At 40.4% G+C, this 24,214-nt stretch overlaps 1 protein-coding gene across 1 annotated transcript in view; it reads right to left on the bottom strand.

Annotated features, from left to right (window-relative positions):
* LOC124259628 (dolichyl-diphosphooligosaccharide--protein glycosyltransferase subunit STT3B-like) overlaps positions 1-24,214 on the bottom strand; it is a 31,346-nt gene that overhangs the window by 4,959 nt on the left and 2,173 nt on the right. Inside the window, 16 exon segments of the mRNA XM_046693799.1 lie at positions 308-514; positions 2,110-2,223; positions 2,683-2,806; positions 2,808-2,854; positions 3,092-3,263; positions 4,004-4,191; positions 4,865-5,067; positions 5,630-5,833; positions 6,256-6,402; positions 6,987-7,085; positions 7,710-7,809; positions 8,150-8,215; positions 9,606-9,694; positions 10,060-10,148; positions 10,735-10,844; positions 14,326-14,434. Coding sequence (XP_046549755.1) covers positions 308-514; positions 2,110-2,223; positions 2,683-2,806; positions 2,808-2,854; positions 3,092-3,263; positions 4,004-4,191; positions 4,865-5,067; positions 5,630-5,833; positions 6,256-6,402; positions 6,987-7,085; positions 7,710-7,809; positions 8,150-8,215; positions 9,606-9,694; positions 10,060-10,148; positions 10,735-10,844; positions 14,326-14,434 — 2,068 coding nt within the window.

Raw genomic sequence — 24,214 nt, 5'->3', positions numbered from 1 at the left:
GGATGCTCTAACCACTACACCACGGAGGCGGTTATTTAGACATTAAAACTGACCATACTGAAATCACCATGCAGAAAACAAGGTTACACAGTTTCTAAACAACAATGCTGGTTCTAACGGCGACCAAATCAATCCTGGTGGTCTGTATTGGTGACTTGTTGATAGTGTGTCCTAATACACTATCATCATGCATAACTGCTCACTACATCAATCACAGGATTGTCTTTGTCTGAATTTTTACAGGCTCCTGCAAAACAAACATGTGGTGCAACCAAAGGAGGCATCTGTCAAGACTTCAGTAACTCACCTTTTTATTCTTCTTGCGTGCAGTCTTCTTCACGGGTATGTGTGGTTTCTTGACAATTTCCCGGTTGTCCAGGTCCTTGACCTTGTAGATGCGGACCAGCCAGTGTTCCGTGGTGTAGGCCTCTTCCAGGTGGGTCAGATCAAATTCCTTGTTCCCGATCTCAACTCCACGTGTTCGGTCAAATCCAGCAGGGGTTCGGAAGTCAAGCTGTTAACAGACACCTCACAGATAAAACCGTATTGGTTACTAATAATCACATTCACTTATCTGCTTGATATGGATACAGATACTCTATGGCCACACACAGATACATATCAAAGAGATATCAATCGGAGTTACCAGTGGGTTGAACTGTGTAATTCATTGTGAAAAAAGAGTAATGATGCAGGTTTTGACTTTGTCCTGTTTGTTAAGCCAAGATATAAGTGAAACCTGTGAAGATCCAGGTCTTCAGCAGTCTTCATGCTTGTCATAAGAAACAAATAACGGAATCGGGTGGTCAAGCTTGGATGACATTGTATCCCTATCGTGTAGATTGATGTTCATGCTGTTGATCACTGGATTGTCTGGTGCAGACTTGATTATTTACAGACTGCCTCCACATAACTGGAATATTGCTGAATGCGGCATTCAACAACAAGCAAAAGGAACCCTCCAAATCTAGATGTAATTGTAGATGTAGATTGTACCCATGTGGGGAATAGAACCCTGGTTTTCGGCATGATAAGCGAACGCTTAAACCACTAGGCTAGCCCACCACCCCTGTGTAAGTTGAAAACATAGCTGATATAGATCAGCTGTTCCCCTGTTGAATGCTTCATATGTCACTGATGTGACAGCATTTTGGTCTGTGATATTCTATACACTTTAAAATTCCTTTACTTGCAAGACGACACAATTTTGGGGAGAACAGGTGTAAATGTGTAATTTAAGGCTTAGGAAGTTGACAACTGGTAATGCATTCATCATGTTTCAAAATATTCAAATAAGTCATGGAATAATGTGTAGGGTGATACACTCTACTGGCAAACAAGGATAAGTTAGACCACCGCAGAGAACACGTTTACGAGAAGTGGGCGGTGCACAGCAATGAGCAAACCCATTTGGTTTGTGAAAGGTAAAACAGATGTAGGCTAGTGCACATGCATTACATGATGATGAAATTGATTCCGCACGTAGCTGCACACGCCTTGCTCATAAGACTCTCACAACAGTGTAGCAATTCGCACTACACTTGATCGCGGACAACCTGGGGCTCCTTCGCTAACGATGGCAATGGGGGGCAATCATACATGCTAATACGGGTCAATTGTCAGGTCGGTGCTCAACTTATCCTGGTTTGCCACCACTGGCCATATCCTGAAGTGGTGGTGGTGAAATTGGGTTTAACGTCGTGCTTGAGAATATTTCGCTCATATGACGACGTGCATGCGTATGTGTGTGTATGTGCGGCTGCTTGTACTAGCCCAGACGTAAGCTGGTTCTATAGTGCTAGCCCACTGTGATACCATGCCGCAGTGAAGCATGAATACCCCACTCAGACACATTATACTGACTCCGAGCCGACCAGTCCTTGATGTACCCATTAATGCCGAGCGCCAGGCAGGGACCAACAAGTACCATATTTTAACGTCTTTTGGTATGACGCAGTCGGGGATCGAACCCTCAACCTTCCGCACTCCGGGCGGACGCTCTAACCACTACACCACGGAGGCGGTCATATCCTGAAGTAACCACATGTGTAGCAATGCATGGCACACTCAGTAAAGTCTCCCCATCCCCTCCCAAGACCCTGAGCTCACCTGCAGCTGTCCGAATCTGTAGTAAGACAGCTTGTACATAAGACAGTTGAGCAGAGTAGACGAGCCGGCCGAGTCCACACGGAACTCCCCCTGTGGCGTGAAGTAGTCAGACTCCTGGAACACAATCACCAGCACGTCACATATCTGTCGCTGCAGCTCTGTGGTGATGCTACTTACATCATGGTATCAAACAAGTTGTTCAGGAGCTAGGAGTGAGTGATTGAGTTTAGACTTATGCCGCTTTTTGGCAATATTTCCAGCAATATCACGGCAGGGGACATCAGAAATGGGCTTCACACATTGTACCCATGTGGGGAATCGAACCCAGGTCTTCAGCATGACAAGCCAATGCTTTAACCACTTGGCTACCCAACCGCCCCTCAGGAGCTAGGAGCAACATAATGTTATGATTATGTAACAAACCATTAGATATGGATTAATCATCTAATCAACCAAGCAAGCTTTTTGGAATATCTTTTTCAAAAATTGTTTCCAAGCCCCAACTGAAGGCTGATCTTAATTACCATGCTTCTTTTATGCATGTCAAAAAGTTGGCCTCTGTGGGTCCCTTACCCTGATATCTTTGGGATGCTCTCCCTCTGCAATCCTGACCATCCACAAAAACTTGTTGATATCGTCCCCAGAGTAGCCGATGACTCCACCAAAAATGACCAGCACATAATCGACATCCAGACTACATGATGTCATACGCAGCAGTTTCATTGGACGACATAGCCTTGCCAACCTGGAACCAACATAATTACTTTACACGGAGATTGGGGATAATATGTCATCAGCATGACATGTTTGACCACCAATAAAGTCATGTTTGATACTGATCGTGCAAATATAATGATCCAGAAAATCTAATTTTAGTGAAAGCCTATAGCAGGAAATCACAAATTTATTTATCTTACAACTTACCACGGTTACATGACTGTTATTCCAAATGTTATCCACCACAGCAATTTGAAACACTTACCAAGGCTATGTGACTGTTATTCCACGTGTTGTTATCCACTAACGTCGTTCTGTTCCCCATGCCTGCTATCTGGTAGCCGTAGTCCCACCAGGACATCACCCGTGCCTTATCGTGTGTGTTCTGACGCAGCCAGTAGTATGCTTCACGGAAATCATCCAGAATCGTGCGGCTCCTGACAAACAAGTGACAATAACAAATCTTGAGATATGTTGTTGAGTCAATGAATCATTCAGTATGGGTCAGCATATGAAATACTCTCACTATCAACCATTTGGCAAAGGAGTGAGTATGGTTTCATGTTGCTTTTAGCAATATTCCAGCAATATCACAGCGGGGACACCAGAAATGGCCCTAACACATTGTGGGGAATCGAACCCAGGTCTTCAGCGTGACGAGCGGACGCTTCAACTTAGGCTACCCCACTGCCCATTTTGCAAGAGAGTGAGCGTGTTCAGTTTTACGCCGCTTTTAGCAATATTCCAGCTATATCACGGCGGGGGACACCAGAAATGGGCTTCACACATTGTACCCATGTGGGGAATCGAACTCGGGTCTTCGGCATGATGACCACTACGCTACCCCCCCACCGCCCATTTTGAAAGAGAACAAATAGTGACAAATGATCATAATCCTGGCATGGAAGTCAGAAGTCACAGAGGTCTCAGATGGTTACTACTTTGGTGAAAGCCACAAGGACATGAATGGTGCCAACAATCCTTGAAACAAACAGGTAAACCACGATTCAAATCCTACGATCACTTATTTCTGGTGTACCCAAGGGAGGCAACTCTGCAAGTGTTTTCTTTCTGTTGTTTAGTGCTCCACTCCGCAATATTACAGCTATATGGTGGCCTGGACTTGTGGCGCCTTAAACAAATGGGCCACCCTGCTGGTTGTAATGAAAGGACGTACCCTCCCTGTCCGTATGACGCTAACACAATGCTGGGGCTGGAGTAGGCACTGCTGGTTACCCAGGTACAGTGGACAGCAAATAGCATCAGCATCATCAACATTGCGATGACAATGACACTTTTGATGTTCATGCCGACAGACTCTTCATCCTTGGGTTTGTCCTCCTTCACCTTCTTTGTCTTCCCCACCTGAATGTGACGATAAATGACAAATTTATTATGGTATAGATGAAACAAAACATAAGGATACTACATATATCTTAGTAGCTGACTTCAAACAGAACGCACATAGGTTTTCATTGATCTTCGCAACTGGGATATGACGTGTCAACCAAGAAAGCAAGCCAGACACCCTGATCCTGTCAGTCGCCTCTTACGACAAGCATAGGATGCTGAAGACCAATTCTAACCAGAATCTTCGTGGGTTAAATACCCACCAGCTATGTCAGACCTATTCAACCCTGAAATCTTTGAGGGAGACAAGCATAGCGTATAAGGTAAATATTATCCCGAAGAAACCCAAGGTGCTCTCTAACCTCTTTTGAGAAATGTACATGAAGCATGATTTCTTCTGTTTGTTCAACACCACACTCAGAAACATTCCAGTCAGGTGATGGCAGTTTCGAACAAATTGCGATTGAACAAGACAGTTCAATACAAGAGACCCTGAGCATCCATCAATACAATAGGGACAGGACGATATGCATCAATCACATGAGTGAGATGGACTGACTGATTCTATATGTCGCCTCTATGACAAGCACTGGATGCCAAAGAACAGTCTAACCAGAACTGGTTACAAGCATATGATCAAACATATCTGAGTGTAAATTCAGGCAGAAACTTCAGAGATGACCTTAACCTTGTCGTACAGCCGGTCGTTTTTGTTTTCCTGGTTTTCCTCTGAAGTGGATCTGTGCGACTTCGGAGTGTCATCTTTCAAGTAGATCTCGAACGTTTTAGAGAATGCAATAGCTGCAAGGACGCACACGATAGGGGTTAGCGTGAGCATCAGCCGCACCATCACGCCAGCGAAGTAGCTGGCAAATATTGCGTATAACACCACTGGAAGAGAAAGCAGGACAAAATGAAACATATGTGAATTAAGAAAGACTATCAAAAAGTTTGGCATGCTTGGGTACTTAAGTCTGTCCCCCTTCCCCCTCCGAATCACCGTGGAGATAATGGAGTACTGTAGGCAGGTCACAACCCCTGGAACTAAGACAAAAGCAAGGGGTACCTTATCTTTTATCAGCTGGAGTTGTGTTCTATGCCGCTTTTAGCATATTCCAACAATATCACTGCGGGGGACACCAGAAATGCACTTCACACACTGTACCAATGTGGGGAATCGAACCCGGACCTTCAGTGTGACGAGCAACGTTTTAACCACTAGGATACCCCACTGCCCCACAAGTTTAAGATCTAACGTGAGTACTGTCGGTCCATTTTAACTTTGAATCTCCTAGATAGACAAGCATAGCATACTGGGGACCTATTCCACGTGAACATTCCAAGACAAGCATCAGATACTGGGAAGGTATTCCACAAAGGATCCCAAGACAAGGTTTGGATACTGAGGAACAGGTTTACCGCAGAAATCCCCAGAAGTAGAGACTGGACTCACCAAACACTCTCTCGTCATTGATGTTCTTGATGCAGTACCACACCCCTGCCGGGAAGGCGCACACCAGGATGTGGAGATCAAAGAAGAAAGACACCCACGTCGTAGGCTGATGCTCCGACACAGAAGCAATTATAGGAATGTGGATTTTAGCATAACCGGTGTCCCATAGTGAGTAGAACCGCCCACTCCAAGGAGCTATATAACCTGAAACACACATTATCCAATATACTGTACATGTGCCCTCTACATCCTGGCAGTCAATCACCTTATGGAGGGTTAACTATGTACTCCAAAACATATTCTTCATCATTATAAGGAATTATTGACATCCTTAAATTTTCTTCTACACACTACACATGCTTCAAGTTAACAAAGAAACAGTTAAAAGCTTTACTGCAGAAATTTTTACTCTTCCTAATTGTAAACATTTATTTGTTGCCATATGCTTTAATACATGACAACTGTCTGTACATAACCGAGTCTGGGCTAGGCAATCCTGTGATTGGTAACTCAGGAGGTGGAACTGTTGAGTGCAGGGTTAAACAACAAACACACATATAATATTCCCCTTTAGTTAATCAGGGATGGATCAGCGGTGGATACATCAACAGTGGATACACACTTACCTGCCCAGGTAAGTCCAACGACTCCCACAAACACCAGGGCTGCGGCAGTTGTCGCAGCAAAGAAAAAGAAGTATTTGAATTCAGACTTGGTCATCATAGTCTGCAGGTACCGGATGATAGAGTAGGCATTGAGCAGCACAAACACACCTGTAATTAGGAACATAAACATACCTGCAATTAGGAACACAAATACACCTGCACTTTGAAACACAGGCAAGGTAACAACAAGTACCATATTTAAATGTCTTCTAGTACATCATGTCTGGGGTTTCGCACCACCAATCTGAAACTCCCTGACAGATACGCTGTCAATGTTGTTTGATGCCACTTTCAACAATACTTCCATTCTATGGCAACCTAAATGGCACTGGTCTTTGTTTACCAGTGTGGTGAAGCACACAAGCATGGCCATTGTGCAGGAATTCCTAGAAACATAATCAAGACCAATCTGTCAACCTAACCCAGGATTATGGAGCACACTAAGGGGAAGTAACTCTTTACAGTGAATTGATGTATCACAGATACTCTCCAGGCTTTCACAAAAGTAGCATGACTAACAATACTCCACTAGCAAGTACTGCACAAAGTGATCATTGCGCAGAGATGATTTAACCTCCAGATAATGCATTGTGCAATGTAATGTCAGTTTGAGCAAAAGCCACATTAATGATTAAGCAAAGTCACATATTTAGATTTGCCCAACACAGCCAATATGAGCAGTTGAGCCCTACCTGCTGCTGCCATGTGCTCGCTGGTTCTGATTGGCTGGAAGCCGACAAATGGGACTTGCATGGAGAGGATGAGACCCACAATAAAAAAACTGGAATATGCTGAAACAGTAAACACAGACAATTAAAAACATGCACATTAAAAAACTGAAATTAGACAAATACAGTAAGCAGAATACAAGTGCATGTATATTGGCCATCTTATTTTCTTAATACAATGCTGAATTTCATTTCATATTCAATCAAAATTGCTTCTGTAAATGGCCATGGTAAATTTCAAAAATTTGCAGTGACAAGCATCTATTACATTTCCAGTTTTAGTTATCAGTCCAAACATGTCAAAAATAACTTTGAAACGTCATTCATAAAGAAGCAAGTTTTTGACAACGACTTAGCCTGCACTGGTTTCACCATGGGGAGATAAGCATGGAATACACTGACTGCAAATACACTGACCACTGGTGTGGTTAGTTGCTTGGTTGGTTTTCATGTTTAATGCCGCACTGAGCAATATTCAAGCTATATGGCGACAGTCCGTAAATAATCGGGTCTGGACCAGACAATCCAGAGATCAACATCATGAGCATCAATCTACGCAATTGGGATACGATGAAGTCAGCAAGCCTGACCACCCGATCCCCTTAGTCGCCTCTTACAACGAGCATGGATTACTGGAGGCCAGTTCTAACCCTGATCTTTACGTGTTCTAGGTGTCCTGGCACCAACCTGTGTATATTCTTGTAGAGTACCGCCCCATCAACAGCAGCACGAAGACATGGAGTGGGATTAGGTTGATGATAAAAACATAGCCACCCCATGCTGACACCTGCAACATCCAAGTACACGTCACACGATACATTCACACAGGAAAAAATATCTTTAACGAATATACACCTGAATCATTGAGGAAACAGGTGAAACAATGTTTGTTGTTGAAAACCTAATTCTTTCATCTTACTAAGTTACTTATTATGGTAATGTCATGGGATGTCATGATTTGACAATCTCCCGAATCCAAAACGACACAAATAGGAATACTTTGTTCATGATACAATATTCAAGCTTTATGGCAGCAGTCTGTAGAGAATTGAATCTGGACCAGACAATCAAGTGATCAGATAAATATCAGTTCTTGAGTTCTTGACTTGCGGACGCTGTTTACTTACCATATAAAAATAAGACACTGCTGTGCAAATGGCCCAGAATAACGTCCCTGTTTTAACAGCTTTAATCTGCAAACAAATGAAGCATAAGTCTGTGAGTGAGTGAATGAGTTTAGTTTCACGTCGCTTTTAGCAATAATCCAGCAATATCACGGCAGGGGACAACAAAAATGGACCTGTAATTTGAAAAGATGCAAGCCATCTTCAAAGACCAACCTGATGCAGCTTGATGACTTTCACCATGTGTGTTTAGCTGCTCATACTAGTCTGGACTTGCATTGGTTTTATAGTGCTTGTTTCACTGACATTCATGCTACAGTCTAACATCAACAACCCCCACACGGACAGTTTGCCGACTCCTACTAACCAGTCCAGTTTTATCGATTACTGCGGAGCAGCTCAACAACAAGCACCTCCAGAGTATCGTACTACCAACCTTCTGCTACCTCAGTCCAATTTGATAAGGCGATCGTAGCGCTAAGGTGATCGTAATTCCCATACCTTAACATAAACTTACGACAATCATACCGCTATGATCGCTTTGTGAAAGGGGCCCTGGGCTCTATACACAAAACCAAGTACAAAACGACAATCACAATGGCTCCATGCCAATCACAGCAACATTCATACTGAATATTATTTTATTTGAACATGGTAAACTGCTCCTTTAACCACAGCTCCATGAGGCTGCCATACAGACTTAGTAACAATCTTCCAGCTTCAAACCTCACAAACCCATATAAAATATCAAAAAGGAGTGATTAAATATTAAACTTCACAAAGGGATATAACTCTGACATATTTCAGTCTTAAGCAGTAGTAATAAGTTGGTGATTAGTTACACACATGCAACACTCATATCCCCTGAAATTGGTGTCTGCTATTCCAGGAAACAACCATGGCCCCAGATAACAAAAGCTGTCTGTTCAAAAAGACTGACTCAAACACTGCTAGCTGACCTGTAATTTCAGCAATCTAAGGATGTGATGTTGCTATGTAAAGATCACCAGAAACAATGGGACGCCACTTCTTCAATGATAACAGGATTAGGTTTTAAACCTTCAAGAAACTAATGGGCAGATTGGTTGGTATGATTCCCAGAGAGGTGAGACATGCAGTGTTCACGAATGGTGCTTCAAAGTAACCGGACATTTGCATTGAAATTATTAACAAACATAAGACTTATAAACAGCAAACAAGTGACACATGTCACATATAACAACTTCAGTCAAAGTCATTGTGAAATATACAGTCGGACACTGGGGCCAGCAGGTTGTAGACTTCTATCAGACCTTTGGCGAATCTGCCGGATTTGTCAGAGGGTCAGACGCTATTCGTGAACACTGGACATGCACACTAATCCATAACCATGATAAAAAATAATAATGGCTGCCTTTAGCATGATGCTCAACATAATAGAAATAAACGTTTAGTATTCTATAAAAAGACGTGGACTCACCCATAAGAAATACGTAAACATGAGGGCAAAAATGGCAATGCCCTCATTATCGTAACTCCCCGCCACTGACCGGCTAATGTAACCAGGAACTGAAACACAACAATACGTGAGTGAGTGAGTGAGTTTAGTTTTACGCCACACTCAGCAATATTCCAGCTATATGGCGGAGGTCTGTAAATAATCGAGTCAGGACCAGACAATCCAGTGATCAATCAATACACAAGTAAGTCAACAGGTCAATGAGAGTCAAACTCACTACAAGCCAGAAATTATAACATTGCTGCCATTTTTCCAGGTTTTCATCGCATTTAGATATAGTTAGTTAGCATGGTTTTAACGCCACTTGTACCCATGTGGGAATTGAACCCTGACCCAGGTGTGACAACCAAACGCGTTAACAACTTGGCTACCCCACTGCCCCTCATTGAGACATAGAACATTTCCTTGTACTTACCAATAGCAATGAAGCAAGCTGCAAACAGCCCTGCCCCAGCATTCCATACTTCTTTGGTGAAGAAATACACAGCAAGTGCAGTAAGGCCACTGAAACAAGCATGCATCTTTCCAATATCTATCAAGTCATAGCAACTTGGATATTTAACACAAAAAAAGATAAAAACAAAAACACATAAATTAAAACAAAACAAGCTGTTATCTAGCAATGTAATGTTACTAAATGCATAAAATTAGAGAAAGAAATACCTGCTTATTTCTTCTGTAAATTATGCCAAGGCTGCAGATAAGGGCCGTATTGGCGTATGTACGGATAAAAAATATGCACGATACGGTAGGAAATAATTTTGAAAACGTAGCAGATACGCACCACAGCAATGGTGTATGGTCTTAGAATCATTTACAGATGTATTTATCTGCAAAAAAGTATTGTTTTATTGTTCATTGACCTGTTTACATAATAGTAGCAATGTTGTGGTGCATATATATTCCATTAATTTCCATTCAGTACTCGAAATGTACTTTTAAGGTTTTCCAGTACTCCTATAGTGAAATAATAAGGAGTATGTACTCCTGATGTTGAAAAATTATCTGGAGCCCTGTATGCGTCAGAACAGTGAGCTTTGCCTGTGCTGTGCTGTACTGTGCTGTACTGTGCTCTGCTGTGCTGACTTACCTAAATATGGGAGCTAGGAACACGCATATATCCCGGATGTGGACAGGGATGTTGAGAGCATTGAGGACCCAGTATATGGAGCCTGACGTCACCATCAGCCCGGGATACACCTGCAACACAACAACGTACGTACATCGTAACATACAGCTAAACAATACAGCTGCACATACACCATCACACAACACATTGGTCGTACATACATCTTAACACCATCAATTGCACATACACCATCACACAACACATTGGTCGTACATACATAGTAACACCATCAATTGCACATACACCATCACACAACACATTGGTCGTACATACATCGTAACACCATCAATTGTACATACACCATCACACAACACATTGGTCGTACATACATCGTAACACCATCAATTGTACATACACCATCACAAAACACATTGGTCATACATACATCATAACACATTAACTGCACATACACCATCACACAACACATTGGTCATACATACATCGTAACACGTCAATCGCACATACACCATCACACAACACATTGGTCGTACATACATCGTAACACATTAACCGCACATACACCATCACACAACACATTGGTCGTACATATCGCAACACATTAACCACACATACACCATCACACAATACATTGGTTGTTCATACATCGTACGATAAATGAATTTATCATAACACAACACAGATATATAGATATAGCAACACAAGACAGTCAACACATACATAATACATCAGTTGATATACATAGTAACAAAATACATCTGCGGTTAGGGCTGGCTATCAACGTAGGTGAGGTAAAATAGGGTTTTACTTCGTACTTGAGAATATTTCGCTCATATGACGACGTGGATGCGTGTGTATGTGTATGTGTATGTGCGGCTGCTTGTACTAGCCCAGACAGAAGCTGGTTTTTTAGTGCTAGCCCAATGAGAAACCATGTCGCAGTGAAGCATGAATTCTCCACTCAGACACATTATACTGACTCTGAGCCGACCAGTCCTTGTTGTAGCCATTAATGCAGAACGCCAGGCAGGGACCAACAAGTACCATATTTTAACGTCTTTTGGTATGACACAACCGGGGATTGAACCCGCAACCTTCCGCTCTCCGGATATCAACATAGATGATAGAGATCGATAATTGTTAACTAAATATTGATCGCCTATCGATAAACATCGGAGACATAACTGAGCAAAAATGTCAAAAAATGACCAAAAGAAACGAATATATTTCACATCACTGGTCAGTGGCGACATGGCTTTACATGGATTATTAACAAAACAATGTCAATAATATTAGCAATAATCATTACTATTTTTGCCACAACATTTCCGATTAGTGATTATTTTAGACACCCCAATCTGTGGTACACAGCAACAAAACAGATCAGTGATTCACATTGGTTACATCCATCGCAACACTCCTTGGTTGTAATATACACAGGCAACCATCAGACAGTATACAATCCAACCAGCACACAAATGTTATCGTTGTGGAAGATTATGTGTCAGTTTACTGAAGGTGAGTCTGAAAATAACATTCAAAAGTTCAAGTCTTCCTCAAACACTAAGGCCATGTGGATACCATGCTATAGTGTGTAGTCACAAGGCGTGCGTCAAATACACCTTGAGGTGAATTGCATGTTTTATAAATACAGTCATCCCTCGCAATAACGCTCTTCGCGATACCGCGGATTCGGTTAAACCGCGGGGTAATCCGTGGCTCCCATAAAAAAAAGTTGCCCAGTGATCACACATATTCACGTCATCAAAAATAGCACATCAACAAATCCGCTGTTGAGCTCTGGTTAATCACGTAGTAAACTAGTGAAATTCAGTGCGGATTGCAATTAACAGTGTTTATCGTATATATCCATGTTTTTTCAGATGCTTAAAACATGCAGCGTCTTTTTCAATAATAATTGATGAACAGCGAAACATCATAATAACTGTATCATAAAGACATGATTATCAGCCGAGTACTTACAACGTTTGCTATGATGCAACACACCGCGTAATTGCGCGGGTATACACCGCCATCCGAGAATGTATGATGTCAGAAAACACATTTTATTTGATTAAATTCAATCCCATTTTCATTCATTAAAACTGTTTACAATAACAACGGAGAAAAATGGCATTACCTCATTCCATACAACACCCGCTTACCACATTCGTGAGGGTCCGTTTTTCGCGCCTACTGCGAGAGCACCAATTTCACATTTTTCTCAGCAATCACGAACAGATTACAGCCTTGTCATCCATTGACCCGCGTTATTGACTCGTTGAAGTCATATTTGACAATTAATTGCCAACATTTTGTTTTACAATCAAAGTGGCGCGTGCAGCGGGGAAGTCAGCGGTGACTTGTCAAACTGTCTCCCTCGTAAAATGTATCCAGCCAGGTAACCCAAAGTGCTTAGCAATGCTTATCATTATGTTAAATATGTTAAGTAGAAAACATGCATTATACTTATCACGATAGCAATATATAAGATCTCTGTTAGAATAACTGCTTGATATATCAATTATTCTGATAATGGAATAGAAATTCTTGGATGTTATATTTTTCGGATCGTTTTAAATGAATCACCGGTACATTGGACCAAAACATCGATGTGTGCCCAGCTGATTGCTATTTCGGCTTAGTTGAATAACAGGTAGCGTGACAGGAACAACTATTGAATTATCATGTCTTGTGATGTTTGATTGCAAGTTTCATGTACATACATCTTTTTTTTTTTTACAAAGTTTTGGTTTTTTTCACCTCCAACAGTACGATATAGTTTTGACTGGGCACAATACACGAAATAGCAGTTTTGTTATGTCCATGGAAAATACGATTTTACTTGGCCTTTGTTCCGCGTTATGTAATCGTTACTTATAACGCGGGTGTCTAATAACGCGGGGGGTCATCCATGGACCCCAAGACCCGCGTTATGGCGAGGGATGCCTGTACAGGGCAACAAATACAAATATTTGTTCAAGAAATATATTTATTATAAAAACAAAAATAAAAATAATAAACATTTCATTTAATTACTTAGGTGGCAACATTTCAATGATAATTTTTGTAATGATAAAAACCCAATACACTGCAACCATGCCACTCATACCTAACGACAGTAAAATAATCATCTATTGCAAAATGACACTACTGCATGGCTTGCATATATTCCATTTTGCATATCTCACTGTGATAAATAACAGATGAGTACCAAGTACAAAAAACACTCTTTTTATAATAATAGTAAATACTGACCACAAATAACCACTGACGACCACAAACAACAAATTAAATTCATGGCCGGATATGGTTCGATTCACTGAATACGCAAGTGCATCGTAACAGTACCAGTACTAACCATTCTTACAACAGACAAGACTGACTGAGTTTGGTTTTACGCGGCTTTTAGCAATATTCCAGCAACATCACGGCGGGGGACACCAGAAATGAGCTTCACATTGTACCCATGTGGGGATTCGAACCCGGGTCTTCGGCGTGACAAGCCAACGCTTTAACCACTAGGCTACCCCACCGCCCTACAACAGACAAGAGGATACTGAATAATATTGTCATATTGTAGCATGTGCTTACCGTGCCTCCAACAATACGGCCCAGTGGGTACCATGCTCTGTCATCGAACCAGTTGAGGAAGTTATAGAATCCATTGGTTACCATGTAGTGGGTTGAACGATAGTTGAACCTGAAACACAGTAAGCAAACACATGATCCATCGTTGTCTTGAAATTAAGTTTGAAATGTTCATTGGCATTCTTCACATACACAGTTCTGCAGCCAGGATTTCCTTGGAAGGTGCCAATTGGCCCCAACCTTTAAAAAATGTCGGCCAATAACCAAAAGTGAAAAAAAACTCTGTACATCAACTCGAGCTCCGTACAGCGAAACGAGGTCTTTACAATGATTCATATTACAGTTTTGTCTGCAAATAGACGTACTAGCAATGTGAAGTGCTTAGGAAGCCTTGTTTCAGAAGTTCCAATAATTTGATTTTGGTGGTGTTGTACTGCTGTCAGAGACGTTCAATTGTTCTTACAGAACTATTGAAGTCATTGGCGATGACAGTAGCACATTGACTACGTACAGACGTCCGATGGACAGTTGACGTTGATCCCTTGTTAACCTCGGCATAGCTGCTGCAGTCAGGAAACCACTGAAGGATTGGCAGTCAAGCTGGGAATTTATACCCTGTATGCACACGAGATGCACGTGCAGTGTGCTTTCAATGTTACGTTTGGTTGAGCTGTTCCTTGTCCAAAAACAGTGAAGCGTTTTGAAACCATCCAAAAAGTTGATGTGTTGTACAAACTTATCATTTAGTCTTCGAATCATGTTTTCTAAATGTTTTCAGCCATCAAGTGACTAGTTAATCAAAATACATCATTGATACCAAATCCATAATCTCAAAAATACGTTTCTTTTGCCTTTCAGTATATATAAACATGTAGATTATAAATTTGTGCCATTGTTGCCGCATACATCATATGTGTGTGTGTGGGGGGTGTGTTGTTGTTGTTGTTGTTCTTGTTCAGGGGGTTCGAAACAACAATGAAGATTTGTTTTTGCGTTGGCAGAGCCAATGGTGGGATTGAGCCTCCAGACCCCACACCCACCCCTTTCAAAATTTCTCGATCCGCCCATGTGACCAACAGCAAATATTGGCATTAATTCCTGCCCTGATTTGTCATATTTGTAGTTTTCAAAACTGTAATTTACGTTGAGCTTTTCAAAGCTGGTTATCATTTCAATGGTAACAGGAACATTACAGACAAAAAGGATTTAATGCACGGTTTAAATTATCATGATTATTCATCATAAATTGCCGTTTGAAGTGATGAACTTTAGAAAAATCTACTGCTCAGATCAACATGCTCAATATCATGAATACTGTATAACAAATAACAATAGAAAGTGCTGAACTGTAGAAAATGAGGATATAAAACTATATATATTAATTACCTTGAATATTTTAACTTAACATTCAGACTTTGTAAAATTACCATTTTTGCACAAAATAACAAAATAAAATAGATAAGCGTGGTGACACACAAGTCCCTGTGCTCTCGTAGCATTCATTTACACTTTATGCATACATTTCTAACGTTTATAAGTCTATGAATGCAATTCTTATAAATAAAGACGTCCAGTTTCAACAGGCTATTTAATTAACTGTGAAGATTCAGGTAAGAACTGGCCCCATGCTTCTCGTAGTATGTGATGAGCGGAATCAGGTACTCAAGCTTGATGACACATGTAATTGTTTCCCATTTGCATAGATCAATGCTCATGCTGTTGATCACTTGATTTTCTGGTCCAGACTCCATTATTTACAGAGCCCTGCGAAAATTCTGGAACATTGCTGGGTACTGCGTTAAACAACAAGCAAAAAGGAAAAAAAGAAAAACTTGCTTAATTGCTAACAGTAACACACACATTCAAAAACTGTACACAATACAAAATCAGTAATGTCATATGATATAGTGCCATTATACAACACAAGCCCCACCTTCTCTACTAACGGTCAATCAGGAATCTGCCAACTGGGATTATTGAACAAGGCCTTAACAAAATTTGGCTTATGAAAACAAACAAAAACTTGTGTGGTTAGGCAATCAAATGCCACAAAATCATTTCTAATTCATTTGTCCAGGAACAAATTCCCAATTTCGATATTCCATATCCTTGTATCAAGCTTACTCACGTTGGTTTTGCTGATCATTGTCCTATCTGAACTCTCACAATGATCTGGTAATCTGGGGTAACAAGAAATATTATTTCACGTGACGTGTAGGAATTAATGCGTGCATTTGATGTGTGACATTCTGATACCACAAGCCATTCAGACACGAGACGATTTGTTATATATTCTGACGATTCCTGCCACGGACAAGATAAATGTCACATGGCATCGCAAACCAATGTTGAATATTGCACGGCATCATCTATATGGATCACACAGCTTTATGTTACATCTGTGAAAGTTGCCACATGAAACATTTTGTGTGTCCTTAACGTTAATTGTCAACCATGAATGTGTCCCCGCATATCAGGTTTTAATCTTCATATCATCTCTCAGACTCAGCTGAGCTGAAGGCGTCCTTGACCTCATTTGTCCAGCTTCTTGGCAGAGCACAGATGAAAGAATATTGATAAAAAAAATAGCATGCATGGTAGATAGGTAACAAAACTTTAATTTTCTTGCAGTTTCTTCAGAAAAGCAGAGCTCTAACAACAAGCGAGTAGTGTGCCCATGTGGGGAATCTAACCCGGGTCTTCGGTGTGATGAGCTGAACACTTTAACCACAAGGCCACCTCACCGTCCCACTTCAGAAAAGAAGTAAAGAAGAAGACAGACAAACATTAATTTTCATGGCCTTTTAGGTTAATTTCCACAAGAATCATTTAGGAAGGAATATAAACAAAAATTGCAAATAATTGTTTAAAATGAGTATCCTTAATGGGGATGTGTATGCGGGACAATTTGTACTGCAATATATATTTGTATTATTTTACACAAAGAAATATACTTCATTCTGAGTTAAAGTGTTTGATTGTGACTGAAACTGTTTCTGCAGATACTATATTCCAAAAAAGCATATAACGATGTCAAAGTCAACTTGCTCTGATCCAAATCAGTTATTTGGCTAGAAATAATTTTGCTAAAAAATACAAATGCACATCTACCACAAGTAGAAAGTAATGACAACTTCAGCCAGACATCTGAAATTATTTTGTCATCATTCACCAATAGAGAGACGAAAGAGATACAAGATTGTTGAACTCAAACAACATGATTTAGCTGTAGCACCATGCTATTATCGAACTTGAATCTAACTTTACTTGATTACGTATGGAAAATAAATTGCCTCTAGTGATAAGCATTGAAGTTGAATTTGGCTCAACATGAAGTTCTGGTTCAACATGTTCAGAGAAAATCGTTTTTCCAAATTTCCTTAACATCTACCAGCGTCAAATGTCTTCCAGGATTCTAACAATGTCTAGAATCTCCTTGGAACCAACAGTTCAGCTCATGGATCTTTAAAACATAACACATGAACTACAGTGAAGGTGAATATGTGAGTGAGTGTGTACGGTTTTACACCGCTTTAAGCAATATTCCAGAAATATCACGGATGGGACACCAGGAATGGGCTTCACATATTGTGCCAATGTGGGGAATCGAAACCGGGCCTTTGGCGGGACGAGTGAATGCGTTATCCACTAGGCTACACCACCATCCCTGAAGTTGAATGAAGTCAGGTGAGCTATGAACATACGCAATATATATGATTGTGAATTCTTTGAATAATGTGGACCAAAGTTATAATTATTGGTAACTGCCAGTTGTCTGTGGTCTGTGTTTGCCGCGATTAGGACCCCATCGCAGAGGGATTGACTTATGCACAAAACATACCATTTTGAAACTGATTTTAAGGGTCAAGTTTGGGGGGCGTCTTATCCATGGGGTCGTCTTATAGACGGTAATATACGGTAATGAAAGAAGAAGCATCATGGCCATATTAATAATGTGACATTCAACATTCCAACTGAAATACCAATAATACAAGCCAAAGCTGTGAGATGAGCTAAGAACATACAGAAAGATGACATGTCATGCCCATGTTAATACGGGACACTTGAAACTCCTACTGCAATACCAATCACACAAGCCGTAGCTGTGGGGTGAGCTAAGAACATACAGAAAGATGACACGTCATGGCCATATCAATCACGGGACACTTAACAATCATCCTGAATCACCCGTCATACCAGCCGTAGCTCACAGCATGCCATTGATTCACCTTCTCCCACAGGACAGTAACACATGACTGAACTTAACAACACTGATGCTGCCATTACCGTCATTACATGTCTCCCATGGGGATCCCCTGAAGAAACAATGTGGCACGCAGGACCAATTCATCACTCTACCATCTACATGCTGTCATAGACTGGTTCAGGCTCCAGCCAATCACACAATGGAGCAATGTATTATAAATCAGAGAAACACATTCCAGCCATTGCAACTTTGGATACAGAAAAGTGCTTTTTTCTGTCAATGTGCTAAAATCAAGGATATGAAATATTCATGAGTATTTTTCCAATACCTGCAATAAAATGGTAATCGATTCTTCCATTCTTTCAGCTTGACACATGAAGTTAGTGTTGGGCAGTATGAAGAATGTCAGGGTCAAAGAGTCTAACACTATTGTGTAAGGCCAGCTTTTTTATCATATAAAATGAATATTTTAACTACAATTTATTAAATAAAACATTGAACTTTTTAATTCCTTGGAATCTAGGAGTGAGTGTGTTTAATTTTACGACACTTTTAGCAATATTCCGGCAGCATCACGACAGGGGATACCAGAAATGGTCTTTACACACTGTACCCATGTGGGGAATCGAACACAGGTCTTCGGCATCATGGGTGAACGCTTTAACCACTAGGCTACCCCGCCGACAATGGTATCTAACAAGAAATCCTAGTTTTGAGTCTGGTGTTTGACTTCCGCATGTCAAATGGATATATTTCCAAACCAAGACCAACAATTCCCCCCCATCAAACATTATACATTACAAAACAAGAGTATACAGTGGAGATAGGCCGTGAATATTAACACACTGTTAGGAATCATCCATAAGCTTCCGAGGCCAATAAACAATGTTTAAGACTCAACTGAGAGCGTAATTATAAACAAGTCTTTGTTTCCAAAATTATCATCAGACGTCTGGCGATGGGATTACCCTGTTGAGGTGTAGAATCATAATGACTACAAACGATTGTGTGTATTGTGAATCTTGTGACTACCGATCCAACAGTAACGGTCAACTGACATCACAAAAACCTTCAGAAATGTTAGAATCATGCCATGCCTTCTCCTGCCTCAAATATTTTCACTTTCATTTTTGCATAAGCAGACGTCAACACTGATCTAGATTTGCAGTAACTTGTGTAAAATATTTGAAAAAATAACCCACATTATTCAATTTAATACTTCATACAAATAAGCATGAAGAAATAAAAAAGCAATAGTATTGCTATAACAATGTTATGAGTAAGAATGAGTAATTATGCAATGTAGCCTTTTCTTTCTGCATAGCTGCTCTAATTCACATATCTTTAATGCCTATCGAATGCTGGCATTTCACGATCTGCTCTGGAGTGAGTAATGTATTTAACAAAGTTGCAATGTCTAATTTACTGTAACTCACGCTGATATATTGATAGAGTGCTTAAACGGTGTGTTTCAAACTTGGGGTAGTACATGAACAAATAAGATAACACTCACTCACTCACTCACTCTGAGGGATAAAAATTAAGAGACTAAACCCAGGGGAGTTAAAATCTGTATTGATGTCAAGTGTTTAAACGATGTGTTTATTGTAGGCATGTTTGTTGCTTAATACCAAAAGACAATTAAAAAAAATGATCAAAAATATATTTTGAAAAAAAACAAAAACAAACCCAACCAATCCCCAACAACAACAAGTGTTTGCCACTAATATGGCAATGTCCCCGGCCCCTAAAGAAAAACGAAATATTTACATATTTACTACTTTTTGTATTTTTGTCAGATAAAAGATGCCTGAAAAGGCTGGTGTCTGTATAATCACCCAATGATTAGGCTGTCAACATAATTGAAGACACTGGGTACAATAGTTCATGAGATATTGCGTTAACAAGAGTTTGAAAAGTGTGACCTTGAAAATAGGTCAAGGTCAACAAAATCGACTAGTGTCTGCATAATCCCCTAATGTAGGCTGTCACCAAATTTGAAGACAATAGTTCATGAGCTATCGCGTTAACAAGAGTGGTCAAAGTGGCATGGTGACCTTGAAGATAATGGTCAAGGTCACCCAAATCGACTGGGGTCTGCGTAACCCTCCAGTGTAGGCTGTCACCAAATTTGAAGACATTGGGTACAACAGTTCATGAGATATCGTGTTAACAAGAATTGGGACGGACAGACGCTGCTGAAAACATAGTCCCCCGTCCCCCCCGTTGCAGCAGGGGACAATAAGAACCTCAACAACTTCTAGATTTGACTCCAAATAACCTTTACCATCTGTTCACCCAATGACAGTAAAGTAAAAAAAACAACACAGATATTGATTTGTATAATAGCTGCCGTGTAATATTATCCTCCTATTCATGTACAAGACAGCAAACATTACTTGGAGAGAATTGCAATTCTTTCTTGTTAAAAACATCAAATTTTCTTTTCTACAGCTTAGAAACAGCATGATCTGGATGCTCAATGTATCATAAATGATAGTAAGTTTAGACCTGAAACAATGTTCACATTATTTCCTTACTAAGACTCCACTTCTAACAGAAATGGTTTATTGTGTATACAACACATTACCTTCTTTGAGAGGCATTTTAGAAGTTGTATGGGTGAAGGAAAACCATGTTCTATGGAAAGTCAACTTCTTTATTGCAATGAGTGTGACGTTTTGGTATAGGTACTAACACTGTGTCCATGGTACCATCGCACCAACCATGAGCAATCTTAAGGCTCAGTTGCAGGATTTTCTCACTTCCTGTAACGTGCCTTACAGGCAATTAGAAACAAAGCCCCAGCTCATGGACAAAATCCGTCAGCACAAAAAGCCAATCCAGTACATCACTGACAAACTAGCTGCAAAACAAGGCCACATAGTTCTGCGTACACCAGTACGCACTGTGTGCACAACTCCATCGAGCTGATCTGGGGTAAATGTAAGAATTTTATTGCTCGCAATGATACCACATTCATGCTTTCAGACATTAAAGAGCTTGTGTATGCTTCTTTTGCGAGAATTATCCCAGAAGTGTGGCAAAAGGCTGAAGACCGTCTTCTCAAAATCGAGGACAAATACCATCTGTGGGACAGCGTTAACATCAGCCAAGTTGCACCTGTTCCGTTAGAGTCCTCAACCAGCAGTGATACTGACACTTGATATTTTGAGACGGTCCCTGACATGTACTGCCCGTGCGTTACATAACACTGTCACCCTGTCTGCCTGCCAGGTGGGTCACAGTATACTAGTAGTTTGTTTCTTTGAAGTGTTTCTACCATGGAATTTTTTGTAAGTTTTTCAATATTTTACGAGTAATCATTATGATTAGGGAATGGTACATCGTGATTACTCATATGCCACATTAGGTCGAAGTGGTATGAATGATTATATATGAGTTTTGAATCTGAAAGATCAACCATTATCAAATAATTGCCAAAAAGCATTTTCCAAACATTTCTGGCCTTACTTTAGTACCTACACCGAAAACACCACACTCATTGCAATAAAGAAGTTGACTATCCATAGAACTTGGTTTTCCAACAGGATACCTTCAACGGAATAAACTGGATTTGTTAGTACAGCTTACACAAGCTAGCATGCAGTTATGAACCATGTAGGAATAATGCCAGACTCTAATTGATTGGCATCAGTCGGATCATATTAAAGGCTGTAAGCCTCCTGTGGAATCCGCATACTCGTGCCATGCTGCCTGTATGTGTGGAGAACTGCTGAATGTTGAAAAGGGCACGAGTCTTTTGGAGAGTGAGAGGTTAACTGACTGGCTAGTTCAGTGAGTGGTTGACAGGTCGGTGGAGTTAGTGATAGCGGTTGACTGATGGTTGACTGAATGGTTGAGTTTGTGTGTCTTGTGTGTTTGGTTGAGTCAGTGAGTGGTGAACTGTTTGTTTTGTGTTTGTTTAATGCTGCACTCAACAATTTTCAGCCATATGGTGGTTATCTGTAAATAATTGAGTCTGGACCAGACAATTCAGTGATCAACAGCATGAGCATTGATTAACTGTTTGTTTGTGGATTGTTTACTTAACTGGTTAGTTGGGTGAGTGAGTGACTAGTTTGTTGAGTCACTGAGTGGATTTAGAAAGTCAAATAAACTACAGTCGTAAACTTCTCAATGATTGACTGATTTGAAAGGGTGCATGAGTGAACGATTGGTTGAAAGAGTGATTGTGTGAGAAAGCATGTTTGACTGACTGTTTCATTTTGTGAACAAATGAATGACAGATCCAGTGACTTCCCAAATAACTAACTGAGCTGTTGACAGATTTGTTGGGTTGGTATGCTCCAGTTAACTGTCTGTGATCAGGCAGTCACGCGAATGAGTGACCCCCTCTCAGGTAGTCACTTGTACTCGTAACGTGGGACCGCCTCGTTTACACGTTACATCCTCTACTGGTTAGGGAGTTAGCAAGTGAGCAGTTGATTGTGTGACTGTGAGTGCATTGTTGACTGAATGAGTGAGTGGTTGAGAGACTCCACTGTGGCTCAACAGGATATGTCGTCAACAGTAACAATGGTTTCAACACCAGCACCTTATCATGTACTTATCAACAGTTTCAAATATTTTTATAAATAAACTAAATTTTCAAAATGTGTATAAATAGGAAGAATGAATGTACTGTTATTGAACAGTCTGAAATACAAAACAGTTAAATTTACCTGCACAAAGTTGTTGCAGCTTTGAGTCTTCAAAAGGACATTCATCATTTTGATAATTCAAGATGGCTACCTGGAAGCCATATTGAAACTACAATTACAATGCCTTGTACAAACCTGAGCCCCTACCACTGGTACCAGTAACAAACATCCACACAAAATGTCAGCAGAAGCCAGCTAAGTGATGAAATTATTTCAGAGAAGAAGTCGTAAATGAAAAAGTTTAAGAACACTGACAACTTGCAACAACATAATCTCTCTTGACCTTTCAGGCTAGTTGAGATAACGATGAGTCCAAACGGACTAAGCTTTTCTTGTAATGTTGACTATTAATCTGGTACCCTATGGGCAATCAGATGATTTATAATGTGCTGTCCTTATAATTTTGACACAAGGGAAAGTCTTGATCCGAATCTGGAAAGTCAGCTACTATAGGTGAAGGGAGCCCCCCAAAATGCTGGACTCGTCATGTTATTTCATGCCATGTGGGCTATTATTAAACTGATCAGGATCAGTGTGACTCAATACTAGCAATTTCATGGGCTTTACAAAACTGGTTGTAATTAATACAACGCAAAATTATGGAGCATGAAAACGTCTTGACACAATCATCTCAATGAATTGGGAAGTCTTGAGATGCTAGCAGAAATTTCTGGGATGCATCAATATTGAGACACTGATAGAAATGTTTAACAGGAATCATTAATTTGACTTGGGGCCGAGTTGATAAAATGTCAATCAGCAATTTGCCCTTTCAAATGAGCAACAGATGACAAAACATTAATACCACGTGCACTTTGTCCTTTACAAATAGATGAGACTGCCCTACAATTACGGCAATGACAACAGTACAAAAAAACATCAAAATATACACATATCACATGCTTCTTTGTGAGAAAACACATCACATAATGATCCAGATTTGTTGTTTGTTTGTTGTTTAACACCACTCTCAGCAATATTCCAGCTATATGGTGGCAGGCTGTAAATAATCCAGTCTGGA

Source organism: Haliotis rubra, unplaced genomic scaffold (genome assembly GCF_003918875.1).
Source record: "Haliotis rubra isolate DU_JTF1 unplaced genomic scaffold, ASM391887v1 Scf73, whole genome shotgun sequence".
NCBI classification, from domain to species: domain Eukaryota; kingdom Metazoa; phylum Mollusca; class Gastropoda; order Lepetellida; family Haliotidae; genus Haliotis; species Haliotis rubra.
Note: the sequence above shows the minus strand (reverse complement) of the source record. Positions and strands in the feature narration are given on the sequence as shown.